We start from the raw sequence: 14,956 nt of genomic DNA, 5'->3' as shown, positions 1-14,956 counted from the left end.
TACACATTAACTACCCATTTCTCCCCTTTAAAGCTTATAAACTATTCAGATATTTTTATTTTCTTTTACAAAGTGTATAAGTTATATCTTACTAGAAGCTTATGATTTCATCCATTTGAAATTTATTGTCATAAGGTTATTTTAAGTGTCCATTTATTTATTTATTTATTTATGAGACAGGGTCTCACTCTGTGACCCAGGCTGGAGTGCAGTGGTACGATCACAACTCACTGTAGCGTCAATGGCCCCAACCCCAGGCTCAGGTGATCCTCCCATCTCAGTCTCCTGAATAGCTGGGACTACAGGCATATGTTACCACACCTGGTTATTTTTTCTAGAGATGGGGTCTCACCATGGTGCCCAGGCTGGTCTCAAACTCCTGGGTTCAAGCCATCTGCCCACCTTGGCCTCCCAAAGTTCTGGGATTACAGATATTTCTTAATTTTTAGGTATCTGTAGTGATGGTGTCCACGCTGGTCTCAAACTCCTGGGATCAAGCCATCTGCCCACCTTGGCCTCCCAAAGTGCTGAGATTAAAGATATCTCTTAATTTTTAAGTTATCTGTAGTTATGTCTCCTTTTTCATTCCTAACATTAAATTAAATGTGCTTTTTCTCCTATTCCTGGATCATCTCCCCATTTCTTTTTTAACTCTATATTTTAAGTTACTTATTAGTTTTGCTTTTCTCTTTTGTAAATTTTTAATTTGGTGTCTATAAGTATGGAATTTATGGATTATACATGATTATTAATGACAATATGGGAATAATTATTCATGTTTCTTCCCTGTCTGCTTCAGAACTTATCAATTTTGTACAAAGGGAGAACAAAGCATAATATTTAATACTTTAAAGCATCATGAATTAAATCTTAGAACACAATTTTTATTTGGAAAAGAGTCAATTTTTGTGAACTGTAACAGTGTGGTATAATAATGAATTAAATAACTTTGGCGTAAATTAAATTGTGTTCAAATGAATACAAGGTTAACAATTACTTGACAGGGTTTACATTGTACAAATATTTTTCAAAACATCTTTCTACTGGAAATTTTAAAAAGTTATAGGTTCTATAAATATAATCATAAAATTAATTTTATAAATGAAAGTGTATTTTAACACATTTAATCAAGAAATAAGAAAGATGGCCTTTTCACTGAAAGTTTGCCACGTGTTGTAGAAACAAAAATGATTTTTAAAAAAGATAAGGTGATGCAAAGTGCTTAATGTATAGCAAGCTTTAAAATATAATCAGTGGTGGACTGTCTTTTAGTAGAGGCTTTTAATTTATAATCATAAAGCTCTAAAGGTTGGAAAAAATTACTTGAATAATTTTTTTTCAGTAAATCAGTGCCCTTCCACTTTATTAAAGATACTTCCTTTCATTTTTTCTTCAAGTTTCAAATATCTGATCACATTAATTTCTCATAATAAGGCTTTAAAAAAATAAAAGCTCATTAATTTTCATTTCTTACAGGAAGTCCTGGTTAGGACTCTTAAATGTAACCAAATAGTATTAACGTTAGCCCTTGCTTTAAAAAATTTTTAAACACATGGTACTTACCTTACTACAAATTTAGAATATTGTTACTCCTGGCGCTCCCCAAAGAACATAATTTCAAATTGCCTGTTCTTTAGTTCCTCTAAAAAGCTGTGGAAAGTGTTGCTTATGGAAGACTTGGAGGATGGGCAAACCTTTAAATTTACTATTCTGGCCTTTGATCAAGCAGAAGCTACAGAAAGCCATATACATTATACATTTGATCTTAATTGTCTGTGAAATCACCTTCACCTGACTATATATACTTTTTGGGGAAATTCTTATCACTTTCCAATTCTATAGCCACATAATTCTATTCACCATACAAAAACCACACTAATAGTCTTTAGACTGATATGTCCAATTGACTCTTCTGAAAGTTTCTGGAATTCCAGTGTACGGAACTAGTTGTCCAACTTAGTTTCCTTCAACCAAAGCTTTAGCTCCCAAATCTAGCCTCTCTGCAATCTTCCTTTCTGTAAACACCTGCTTCTCTGAGATGGCCAATTCTGGGTTCCAATTCATACCCTGTCTCCATAGATTTTGATTTTTATGTGAAGATCCATATAGCAGAGAAAGCACAGATAGGATGGGGCATGGAACTGTGGGAATCCAGAGCATTAGAGAGGTTAAATTAAAATTGACCCCAAACATGCTGAAATATGTCTATGTGGTTTCTCCTCTAGATTTTTGATGCTCTATTTTTTTTTTTTTTTTTTTTTTGAGACGGAGTCTCGCTCTGTCGCCCGGGCTGGAGTGCAGTGGCGCAATCTCGGCTCACTGCAAGTTCCGCCTCCCGGGTTCACGCCATCCTCCTGCCTCAGCCTCTCCGAGTAGCTGGGACTACAGGCGCCCGCCACCACGCCCGGCTAATTTTTTGTATTTTTAGTAGAGACGGGGTTTCACCGTGGTCTCGATCTCCTGACCTCGTGATCCGCCCGCCTCGGCCTCCCAAAGTGCTGGGATTACAAGCGTGAGCCACTGCGCCCGGCCTTTGATGCTCTATTTTAAAAATTGTTTAGAATACTTACTATATTCCAGGCACTGAGCTAGTGACTTGTGATAAAGTACAGTCACTACACTGGACCTTACCAACTCACAAGAAGACCCTTATTAAACAAGAAAATATAAATGTTATGGAGAATTATAGAAAGGGAACTGAGCTTTTCAGTAGGTCAAGTATGTATTATAATAATAACCAGTAGTATACTCCCATTGTTTTTTACAGTATCCACATTATTTATGAAGGGAGAACTAAGGCAATTCAGTAATAAAGTGACTTCTTATAAGTAGAACCACACACACACACACACACACACACACACAGTGAGAGATCTGAGACTGACAGACAGAGAGAGAGAGAGAATATGACTGTTAGTATTACACAGAATTTTAAAATTTTATTTAAATCATGTACCCAAAGACGTATGGTCACACTCCTGGAGAAAACATTCCACGGGCTTTCCATTGCACTCGCAATGAAATTCAAACTTCTTGTGAGCAAGGACAAAAAACCAAACACCACGTGTTCTCACTCATAGGTGGGAATTGAACAATGAGAACACATGGACACAGGAAGGGGAACATCACACACCGGGGCTGCTGTGGGGTGGGGGGAGGGGGAGGGATAGCATCAGGAGATATAACTAATGTTAAATGACAAGTTAATGGGTGCAGCACACCAACATGGCACATGTATATATATGTAACAAACCTGCACGTTGTGCACATGTACCCTAAAACTTAAAAGTATAATAAAAAAAAATTCAAACTTCTTATTCTGGCTTCAAGACTCAATGTATATGGCCTAACCACCTCTCCAGCTTTATTTACTCCCACTTTTATCCTGTGCCATTATACACAAGACACAAAGGCCATCTCATTGTTGACCACACCAAGCTTCTTGCTGTTAACCACGCCTGATAACATTATCAGGACATTTAAGCTATAGGTATGAATATATTCCCATTTTTGCTTAAGCCAATTTAGGATGAGTCCAGTACTTGAAACTAAAAGAATCTTGACTATTATTAATCTTGACCTGTTCCCTTCTTTCAACAGTTCCGCATATGCCTTGATTCTGAGGATTTCCACCATCTTCATCACTTCTCCCTGAACAAGCTCTACTCTGTCTATTCAAACTGTACTAACCAGTAATCCAACTGGTTTGACTCATGAAATAGTGTAATTATCATTCTGTCATAATACATATAGTCCATCAATGAACACAGACCAATATTAAGCCAATAATTTTTGGTAGAAATATCCCATATGAGTTGATGCAATAAGCTTACTTAAACTCCCTAAATATTTTTCACAATGCTGTTACCAAATTCAGACTCCTATAATCCTATAAATGTGCTGTTTTATTTTTAGAACAAAGGCGAATTATAACACATATTCCTATTGGTGTGGTAAAAGCATAATTTGAGAGTAACACAGATCTAGGTGTGAATTCTGATTCTGTCATCCTTAGCTCTGTAACCTTACCTTTGTCCTTAATCTCATCAAGAATATTTCCACAACTATAAAATGGGGATAATATTCTTTTCTTTGCGATATTTTTGAAAAAAGAAAAAATATGTAAGAAACATTTGTCTCAAAATGGTAACTAGTACACTGTAAACTAAAAATAAAATCCTAAGCCTGTCAGCCAACTGAATCTTAAAAAAAATGGAGTTTCTGGCCATGACAGGATGGGAGGTCAGGCGCACCTCAGTATATCCCCCACCATTTACTGTTAGACACAACAGCTGACCTAAATTAATGCTAAAATTGTGCAATAGTCCATTTTTATGCTGCTGATAAAGACATACCTGAGACTGGTAATTTATAAAGAAAAAGAAGTTTAATGGACTCACAGTTCCATGTGGCTGAGGAGGCCTCACAATCATGGCAGCAGGCAAAAGGCATGTCTTAATGGCGGCAGGCAAGAGAGGGTGAAAGCCAAGCAAAAGGGGAAACCCCTTATAAAACCATCAGGTCTGATTAGACTTATTCACTACCATGAGAACAGTATGGGAGACACCGCCACAGGATTCAATTATCTCCTACCGGTCCCTCCAACAACATGTGGAAATTATGGGAGCTACAATTCAACATGAGATTAGATTTGGGCAGGAACACAACCAAACCATACGAAATAGAGACCAAGAGACTGAGAGAACAGACTCTTCGTGACAACAAGATACCAAATTATAAACACAACATATGGCCATGTCAGGCAAGAGTTAAGTCATGTATCCCCCCCAATCCCCACCCAAAACACACACTTAACCCATGCTCTAACTGCCATAGGTTTTTGTTTTTCTCTAGCAGTTAAACAAGCACTGGCCTCAAGATAAGCAATATTAAAACAACTGTAGCTCGCCACCAGACCGAGACTAACTGACCCCCTTTTCCACAGCCATAATTACAGCTTTGATTGGACAAGATACTGATTTCAGTAACTTTCTCCTGGTAAGACTACTGACCATGGACTCGTTCTGGCTACTTTACAGAGGCTGTGCACTTGAATGACTTTGTGTACTGAAAAAATCCTTTGATGTACAGGACCTAATTGTAATACATTTAAATGTGATGTCTCCACCCCAAAGTGAACATGGATCATTTGTTACATACATGTTTGTTCAATACACATGCATCAGGACCACCTTCCTGAATATTCATAGCTCCTCTTGTAGCAGGTTGAATATGTATGTTTAGCTAACCCTTTTAGCATACAGCTCCTACCCCGATCCCTCCTCCTTCAAAGTGCCCATCTCCAGTCTTTGCTGGAGGCACACTTCCCAGTCTGAGAGATGGCCACACCTTGCAGACTGTGATCCTTTAAAAGAAATAAAGTCTCCTTTGTAAATTTTTAGATTGTGAGATTTTTAAGTTAATAGCACTATTCTTGATTCAGTTCCTTCAGCTTTCTGAGACACTTTGTTCCCCAAGTCTGACATGCAAAGAAATCACAATCTCTCTCAGCATTCTGCATTTCAAAAAACTTGATGAGAAGATTGCCTAAATCAATTGTTAATAACTCAAGATTCAGAGAGGTAAAATAAATGACTAAAAAATTTGGTTTAAAATAAAGTTTGGTGGCAAGAAATGAAAGTTCTCTATAATAAAAACTGTAAAACATTGATGAAAAAAAGTGAAGAGGACACCAAAAAATGGAAAGCTATTCAATGTCATGGGGTGGAAGAATCTATATTATTAAAATATCCATACTACCCAAAGTAATCCACAGATGCAATGCAATCTCTGTCAAAATATCAAAGACATTCTTCACAGAAATAGAAAAAAATATCCTAAAATTTATATGGAACCATGAAAGACCCAGAATAACAAAGCTATCCTAAGCAAAAAGAACAAAACTGGAGGAATCACATTATCTGACTTCAAATTATACTACAGAGTTATAGTAACCGAAATAGTATGGTACTGGCATAAAAACAGACACATAGACCAATGGAACAGAATGGAGAATCCAGAAACAAGTTCACATACCTACAATGAACTCATTCTCGATAAAGATGCCAAGAACATACATTGGAGGAAGGACAGTCTCTTCAATAAATGGTGTGGGAAAACTGGATATCCATATGCAGAAGAATGAAACTTGACCTCCATCTTTCACCATATACAAAAATTAAATCAAAATGGATTAAAGATTTAAATCTAAGACCTCAAACTATGAAAATATTGCAAGAAAACATTGGGTAAAATCTCCAGGATATTGGTCTGGGTGAAAATTTCTTGAGTAATACCCCACAAGCATAGGCAGCCAAAGCAAAAATGAACAAATGGGATCACAACAAGTTAACGAGCTTTGGTACAGCAAAGAAAACAATCAATAAAGAGAAGAGACAACCCACAGAATAGGAGAAAATATTTGCAAACTATCAATCTGACAAGGGATTAATAACCAGAATGCATAAGGAGCTCAAACAACTCTACAGGAAAAAAACTAATAATCCAATCAAAAATGGACAAAATATTTGAATCGGCATTTCTCAAAAGATGACATACAGATGTCAAGAGGGCATATGAAAAGGTGCTCAACATCATTGATCATCAGAGAAATGCAAATCAAAACTACAGTGAGATACCATCTCACCCCAGTTAAAATAGCTCTTATCCAAAAGACAGGCAATAACAAATGCTGGAGAGAATGTGAAGAAAAGGGAACCCTTGTACACTGTTGGTGGGAATACAAATTAGTACAATCACTATGGAAAACAATTTGGAGGTTCCTCAAAAAACTAAAAATAGAGCTAATGTAAAATCTAGCAATCCTACTGCTGGGTATATAGCCAAAAGAAAGGAAATCAGTATATGGAAGAGATATCTGCACTTACATGTTTGTTGCAGTACTCTTCACAATAACCAAGATTTGGAAGCAACCAAAATGTCCATCAATGGATGACTCGATAAAGAAAATGTGGTACATCTATACACAATGGAGTACTATGCAGCAATAAAAAAGAATAAGATGCCATCATGGTCATTGTGTTAAGTGAAATAAGTCAGGCACAGAAGACAAACTTCACATGTTCTCATTTATTTGTGGATGCTAAATAGCAAAACAATTGAACTTATAGAGATAGAGAGTAGAAGCATGGTTACCAGAAGCTGGGAAGGGTAGTGAGGATGGGGGGGGAAAGTGGGGATGGTTAATGGGTATAAAAAAATAGAAAGAATGAATATGACCTAGTATTTTATAGTGCAACAGGGTGACTATAATAAATAATAATTAATTGTACATTATAAAATAACTAAGAGTATAATTGGATTGTTTATAACACTAAGGACAAATGCTTGAGAGGATGGATACCCCATTTTCCATGATGTTATTATTACTTGTTACACGCTTGTATCAAAGTTTCTCATGTACCCCATAAATATATAAACCTACTATATACCTACAAAATTTTCTTTCAGTTTAAATGAAATAAGAGGGTGTGATGGGAACCACAGTAAACAACTAAGCAAATGCTTCAAATAAAAGACAGTCACCATTCAACCCTGCTGATTTTTTTGCCACAGGAAATATGGTAAAAGTGTTCTGATTTTTAAAAGAAACAAAGGAAATTGAAGTTTTACAAGAGATCTACTCATTTTTTTAACACTGACAATCAATTCTAAATTTATGACCCACTTGCAAAGCATGAGTGGCCATGGGCTTGACCTTGGCACTCAAGCTTCAGAGTGATTCAGAAAAATGACTATCAGGAAAGAGTTGAGAGAGAACATTGGTCAGAACATTGGTCATCCCACTAGAAACCTCATATTAAGGCCTAAAGAGCATTCATGTGCTCTACCACTCCATCTATCTATATTTCTTTATTTCATCTTCCCAACCTAGCCTCAGTAATCCATGTCTATAATGCTACTTGTCAAACTCTTGACAGTCATTCCTGCTGCCTTCATACACTGCCTCCACTGAGATGCTCTCCTAATTCACAAATCTATCTTTACCACTTTCACTCCAAAATGGATCTAACTTCAGAAAATCTGAAATGGCCCCCTTCCCATTCTGATGATTGATCTATATTATATGCAGTAACCATGAGGTCATTTTTAACACAGTGAAAATCTTTTAGAAAACTTGAAGAAACTAGAGTAGGTATACTTTTTTAGGATTCAGAAGTCCATACACAAAGGTAAGCTTTTATGTTACTGAGGGAATTATTTGACCAGTGATATTTAATAAAGAGCTGCATTAGAATTATTTTGACTTCCTAATATATTCTTTGGCAAGTGTTTTTCAATTATTTCACATGGGCATATCTTATCTGTAATAAGTCTTCAATCATTTTAAGGTGCTGTATGTTATATATCTCCCCACAGAGTTTAATAAACATTTGTCAGACTGTTTCAGAATTACCTCTCATAATTACTACTAAGAAAATTGAGAATTTCAGAGTCAAGATTTGTATATAAGTTAGAACTTTCAGCATCACTTTCAGTCCTCAGTCTTTTAGCTACAGAGGGTATATTCTCTTAGAAGTTTCCTAAAGAAAGAAGAAAACTACTGTTAAATTTTACTGACACATCTAGAAGTAAAAGTGCTAAACAATTACAAGTTGAATTCAAGAAAACAGTAAATAAATAAGTTCTACTAGAACATCATGCCTCAATTCAAAATGTATTAAAAGAATAAGCTTACAGTGCTCCAATAGAAATCCATTTATTTAATGGTGGTTGCCCTAGGAATTCAAGGACTGTCTATCATTTGAAAAATATGTGTTATTTATCAATAACTGCAGGGGGGAAATGCTAGTTTACCATCTTGATGGATGATAAAAGTTATTTTGCAAAGAAAACTTCAGAAGGAAAAATCATTTTAAAATGCAATGGATTAAAACAGATTTCTGAACATACCATCTACAAATCAAATGTGACTAATGGAATAATGGATGTAAAATGGTTACACATTAACCCTCATGAGTTATTTTGTCAAGAAATATTCATGATAAAGAAAAAAGTTACCCAATATAACAAATGTAATAGGCAGCCTGCATTTTGAAGACACACTCAAAAAAAAAAAAAAAAAAAAAAGAAATATTCAGCCAGGTGCAGTGGCTCATGCCTGTAATCCCAGCACTTTGGGAGGCTGAGACAGGAGGATCACCTGAGGTCAGGAGTTCAAGACCGGCCTGGCCAACATGGCAAAACCCCATCTCTAGTGAAAAATAAAAAGAAATAAAAATAAATTAGCTAGGTATGGTAATGGGCACCTGTAATCCCAGCTACTCGGGAGGCTGAGGCAGGAGAATCACTTGAACCCAAGAGGCAGAGGTTGCAGTGAGCCAAGATGGTGCCATTGCTCTCCAGCCTGGGCAACAGAGCGAGACCCCCTTTCAAAAAAAAAAGAAAAAGGAAATATTCAAATAAATGTTTTTTATAAGAATTTGGTAATTATTGGAGCAGCTGAAATAATGGCAACTGAGAATTATGAGAGAACTATGGACTCCTGAAACAGGAATCCTGCTAACAATGATAGCTATCATTTATTAAGTACTTTACAGGAACCAAAGATAATTGAGTGTCAGAGCCAAGATTCAAATCCATGTCTCACTGACTAAAAACCCATGTGTATTTCATTATGATACCTGCCTCCTCTCCCCAAAACTGATTATGGTAAGAGTCCCCAAAAAAGATTAGCGATCACTAATGAAGGAATCCAGAATTATGACGATTCCCTTCGCTACACTTACTATACCTTACAGGGCTATTTCCAACTAAGGATGTTAGTAAGATACTAAAGTATGTTAATAAGACCCTAAAGCATAAAGCTTCCAGCAAGCATCTTAGTAAGACAATGCTGAAAATTTAAATATATATCTGTGCATATTTAATTATATATATTACATATATATTATAGATAATATTCTCGAATATGTTAAGGTCTTTCTCCTTTTTTGTTCTATCTTTATGTAATCTTACTCTATTCCACTGAGTCATCCGTTATCTGAAAAAGCATCACTATTCTTATTGCAGAAATGCAATGAGAAAAAAATATATATAACAATTATATATAATATAATAATTATATGTAATAATTATATAATACATAATGTAATATAACAATCATATCTAATATGTATACATATGTTTATATTGTATATATATTATATAAAGTATATATATTTATATAATATATATTATATATATACAGTTTCTAATTTAAAACATACTCTTCATTCACTCATCCATTGAACAAATATTAAGTTTCAATTACGTGCCAGGTAATAGTCTCTTTTAAATACAGCAATGAACAAAGTAAACTTTAAAGCAGAGAGAGAGAGATAGTGTGTGTGTGTGTGTGTGTGTGTGTGTGTGTATGTGTGCATAAAATAAAGCCAAGTTTTACTGAGGGAAAAGTGTTTTCTACATTCCATTTACACATGAAGAGTCAATCCTGGATTATTTGAGACCACAGAGTTTTATAATTAAGTAGTTATAATTAAATTAAGACCCTTGAGGTGTAGAAAGGAAAGAGTATACGGAAGAAGGAAATTTCCATCAGTCAAAAGAAAGATAAAAGGAAAAATTTTGCACTACGAAAAAAGAGTGAGAGAAATAAAAGGGCAAAGCCATCACACCGGAGTGTCCCAAGATCTTATGGTAAGGGTTGAGTGGTGGCAATACCTGAATAGATTTGGGAGAGAAATCCCAGTGTAAAGAAGACTTTTTCTTTTTTCTTTTTTCTCAGGATGGAGATAAACATGACAAGCTGCTCAGAAAATCTCTGTGTTAAGCAAGATGTAAGGGCTCCTCTGGCAGATCATCCAGAGCTAGAGAAGGGTGTGGAAGTACCTTTCTCAAATCCTTCACACTGTAGATTGGTGCACAGAAATCAGCTGTGAGTATCTAGCTACCTGAGGTTCAACACAGACATGCTAGGGAACCAGGGGACTAGAATAAGCCTTGAGGTTGGACCAAAGATAAAACGGAAAATAGGAACCTTGAAACTAGAAGCCGGGACTGCAAGTTTGTGCCAGAATGATTCCATAAAAAGGTCATGGGGGGCGGGGCAGGGAAGTGCTGGGTAGAGAAGGGCGGGTCTCTGCCTAGGGCCCCACCCCCGGGCTTGTGTCCAGGGACCTGGATGAGGACAGGCATTTCTGTTTTCCCGCCTAAATGTTGCATTTCCCAACACCACCCTGGCCCACCACGCCCCCATCCTGTGCCTATAAAAAATCCCAAGACCCTAACGGGCACACACACAAGCGGCTGGACGTTGACAGGAACACGTTGGCGGAAGACACAATGGCTGGACATCGAGAGGAACGCAGCGGCCTAACAGCACACACTGACAGACGCCGCAGGCCAGCAGGAAGTCAACCAGCGGAACAACGCACAGTTTGGCAGGTGAGGACGGAGGAGAGTCCGCTGCTGAGTGGCCCGACTCCAGGGGAAAACCATCTTCCCACTCCATTTCACTCTGGTTCCCCCCTCTGCTGAGAGTTACCCCCACTCAATAAATCATGCTTTCCAAGCCCACGTGTGATCCAGTTCTGGTACTCCAAGGCAAGAAACCCCGGGATACAGAAAGCCCTCTGTCCTCGCGATAAGGCAGGGGGTCTAACTGAGCTAACACAAGCTGCCTACAGATGGCTAAACTAAAAGAGCATACCGGGCCGGGCGCGGTGGCTCACGCTTGTAATCCCAGCACTTTGGGAGGCCGAGGCGGGCGGATCACGATGTCAGGAAATCGAGACCATCCTGGCTAACACGGTGAAACCCCGTCTCTACTAAAAATACAAAAAATTAGCCGGGCGTGGTGGTGGGCGCCTGTAGTCCCAGCTACTCGGAGAGGCTGAGGCAGGAGAATGGCGTGAACCCAGGAGGCGGAGCTTGCAGTGAGCCGAGATTGCGCCACTGCACTCCAGCCTGGGCGACAGAGCGAGACTACGTCTCAAAAATAATAATAATAATAATAATAATAATAAAATAAAAATAAAAGAGCATACTGTAACACACGCCCACTGGGGTTTCAGCTGTAAACATTCACCCCTAGACCCTGCCATGGGGTCGGAGCCCCACAACCTGCCCGTCTGCATGCTCCCACTAGAGGTTTGAGCAGCGGGGCATCAGAGAATTGAGCCACACCCCCGTCGCACGCCCCGAGAGCAGGACAAGGGAACTTTTTCTGTTTTAATATCACAGATTTGAGATTCCCTCACCCCAATATCATTGGGCTTCCCCTGTACCCAGACTACCTCAGAAAATGAGATAAGGATACCTCTTGAAGGATGAGAGAAAAAGTACAATTGAAGAGTTAAACTTTGAATTGATCGAATATTTACCCAAAAGAGACCGAATTAAACCCAGAGGGAATGAGAAACGAATAGGTTATCTAAAATCAGCGCTTTCATCAACCCCAGCATCATTGCAAAAAGCAAAATAACCAGTTACAGAAAATAAAAGGTCATGTTCTATATGACATCAGAATTGTAGCATATAAAATTTGAGCCATGCTATATTCTTAAGAGGTGGTGTAATGTACATTGTCATTACTTATTCCTAACAAATCTTGGTACCTTTAGACATTTTGGAACTATAAATAGACAACTAAAGTTATAGCTAAGTTCCTCGAATAGGAGGCTCCCATTGACATGAAGTTCATACCCAGAGAGAGAAAAACTGGGTGAACAGCATCCCTTAAAAATGCTATCCAACCACATGTGTTTCTGTCTAGGTGTGCTATGCATTATGCTAGAAATACACGGAAGCTCTAGGAAGGGAAGCATGATCACTGTATAGAAGAACACAATTATTCTCATAATGCAGGGCTGAAAATCCCAGCCTGAAAAATCTTGATTCTCACTTAATCTGTTTCATTTAAATTTTTTTCTAACTTAGTAAATGCCATCAAATTCTAGTAGTAACCACACTTGATTCAAAAATCTAGAAGTCATCTTTGATTCTTCTCTTTTTCTTATCTCTGCACAGCCAATCCATCACCAATTCCTGTTAGTTTTTCTTCCCAAATGTAGCTCAAAGCTGCCTACTTCTCCCCTCTGTTGCCACTCCCATCTCTTTCCCAGACTACTAAAATAGCCTAGCATTCCTGCTAACAGTTTTGTCCCTGACAATTCATTCTCTATAAGGAATCTAAAGTGATTTAAATTATCTATGAACTCCCTTTATAGTTAAAATGAAAACAAAATCCTTACCATGGCTTGACTCCTGAACTTTATTTCCTGTCCCCACTGTTACCCTCCTCTGGTTCTCTAATCCCCAGCAACATGGACCTCCTTTCTGGTCTTCAAAGTGACAAGTTTTGTTTCCCCACACAGCTTGTACAGTTGGTATTCCCTCCTTCTTGAAAGTTCCACCCTGTAGATTTTTACATGGCAATAAGCTCTTTCTTGTCAACTGGATCACAGCTCAGTGCCACTTCTTCAAAGAGAACTTCCTGAAGCATCCCATCGAAAGTAGACCTCCTTCCCCCAACGTTCCCTTGTTGGCTTGTTTATGGGTATATAATCCAGTTATCTCTTGGGACTGTAAGAGATACAAGACCCTTGAGGGCAAGGGTCTTATGTGAGTCTTGTTCATGAGTATATAGGTATTCTATCAATATTGTTCAATGAATGAATGAGTGAATAAATAAATAGGGTAATGAAAAGGAATGGTTACCTTCTTCCCACTGCTTCCTTTTCACTAACTGGGAGTCACGACACTCCCAGTTTCATCATGACTAGGCAAACTCACTAGGAATCAGGCAACAAAGAAAACAAAAAAATATAGTCTTAAAGAGAAATATGCAAAGGGGTTAAAAGGGAATTAGGGAAAGAAAAATCTTAATTTAGGAAAGAGAAGAAGAGGAGACTTCTTTAAAACATCATAGCATCTCCTTCAATGCTGGCCCTTCCAATTCAGAAATATAAAAGGAAATGGCTATGTTTTACGAAGTATTGTGTAAATTGTATTTTCTGAGTTGAAATATATGAAATCCACTAGGTAAAGTGTTACCTAATTGGTGAATCTAAAGAGGATTTACATTGCATCAAAGTGAAGATTTCAATCTACCAAGTTCTCATGAAGTAGTATAAGCATGTTAACTAACATGAGATACAATGTCGGATTTCATCTTTTTCACAATTGAAGGATAAACAGGTAATCAGGGTAACGGTGATCAGAAACAAAATACATTGTTTACATTTCAATAAAAAATTTACCTTAAATAACAGATTTCTTTAAAAATAGCTATTTTAAATGTTTATTAAAATTACTCTGCTCCAGGGACACTTGAAAGACAGTGACATGACAGTACTTGTGTAAAACTTCAGAAGTGTAAGAGTATATGCTTACATTCATACAAATTGACCTGTCAATGACTTTTAAGAGTAGAAATTTAGTATAATTATGCATAACACATAATTTTTTGTTTTAATTGCAAAATTATTTCATTTGACCATGATTGAACCACTACATAATACGGGAAAAACTTGTTTCTTAATCAAAACATATTAACTAGCCTATTAATAATCAGGTTCCTAATGTAGCACCACATTCTGAAATCTAAAAACTACATTCCTATTATGTTACAGATTAATATCTGTTCTCAGAACTATTTCCAAAAAAAATTATTACCAGACATAAACTGTGTAATAAAGGATAATTCCATTTGGCTCCAGAGGTGGTTGCCATGACAACTTCACCGTGACACCAGACAACTGTTTTACAGAGAAGTCTTGAGGGGGAGAATCAGGAGCTGTAAAGTTAGGGTATAGAATAATGTATTTTATTAAACATATATAAGAAAAAGTTAACATGGAAATGCACACAATTTTTATTATAAACTTTCTGGTAAAGGAATTAGTTCAGTGCTTTTCTCCAGAAGCACAAGAGACTGTTTACTTTCAAAATGAGATGATAAAGGAAGATTTTGCATGGTGGTATTAGAACATCT

The 14,956-nt window shown here is 37.2% G+C and overlaps 1 protein-coding gene across 1 annotated transcript in view; it reads right to left on the bottom strand.

Moving 5' to 3' along the window:
* The window catches only part of PTPRQ (protein tyrosine phosphatase receptor type Q), a 213,369-nt gene that overhangs the window by 151,111 nt on the left and 47,302 nt on the right, over positions 1-14,956 (bottom strand). The window contains exon 17 of the mRNA XM_055236614.1: positions 14,638-14,758. Within this exon, the coding sequence (XP_055092589.1) occupies positions 14,638-14,758 (121 nt within the window). The remainder of the gene's footprint in view (positions 1-14,637; positions 14,759-14,956) is intronic.

This window comes from Symphalangus syndactylus, chromosome 13, assembly GCF_028878055.3.
Source record: "Symphalangus syndactylus isolate Jambi chromosome 13, NHGRI_mSymSyn1-v2.1_pri, whole genome shotgun sequence".
NCBI classification, from domain to species: Eukaryota; Metazoa; Chordata; class Mammalia; order Primates; family Hylobatidae; genus Symphalangus; species Symphalangus syndactylus.
Note: the sequence above shows the minus strand (reverse complement) of the source record. Positions and strands in the feature narration are given on the sequence as shown.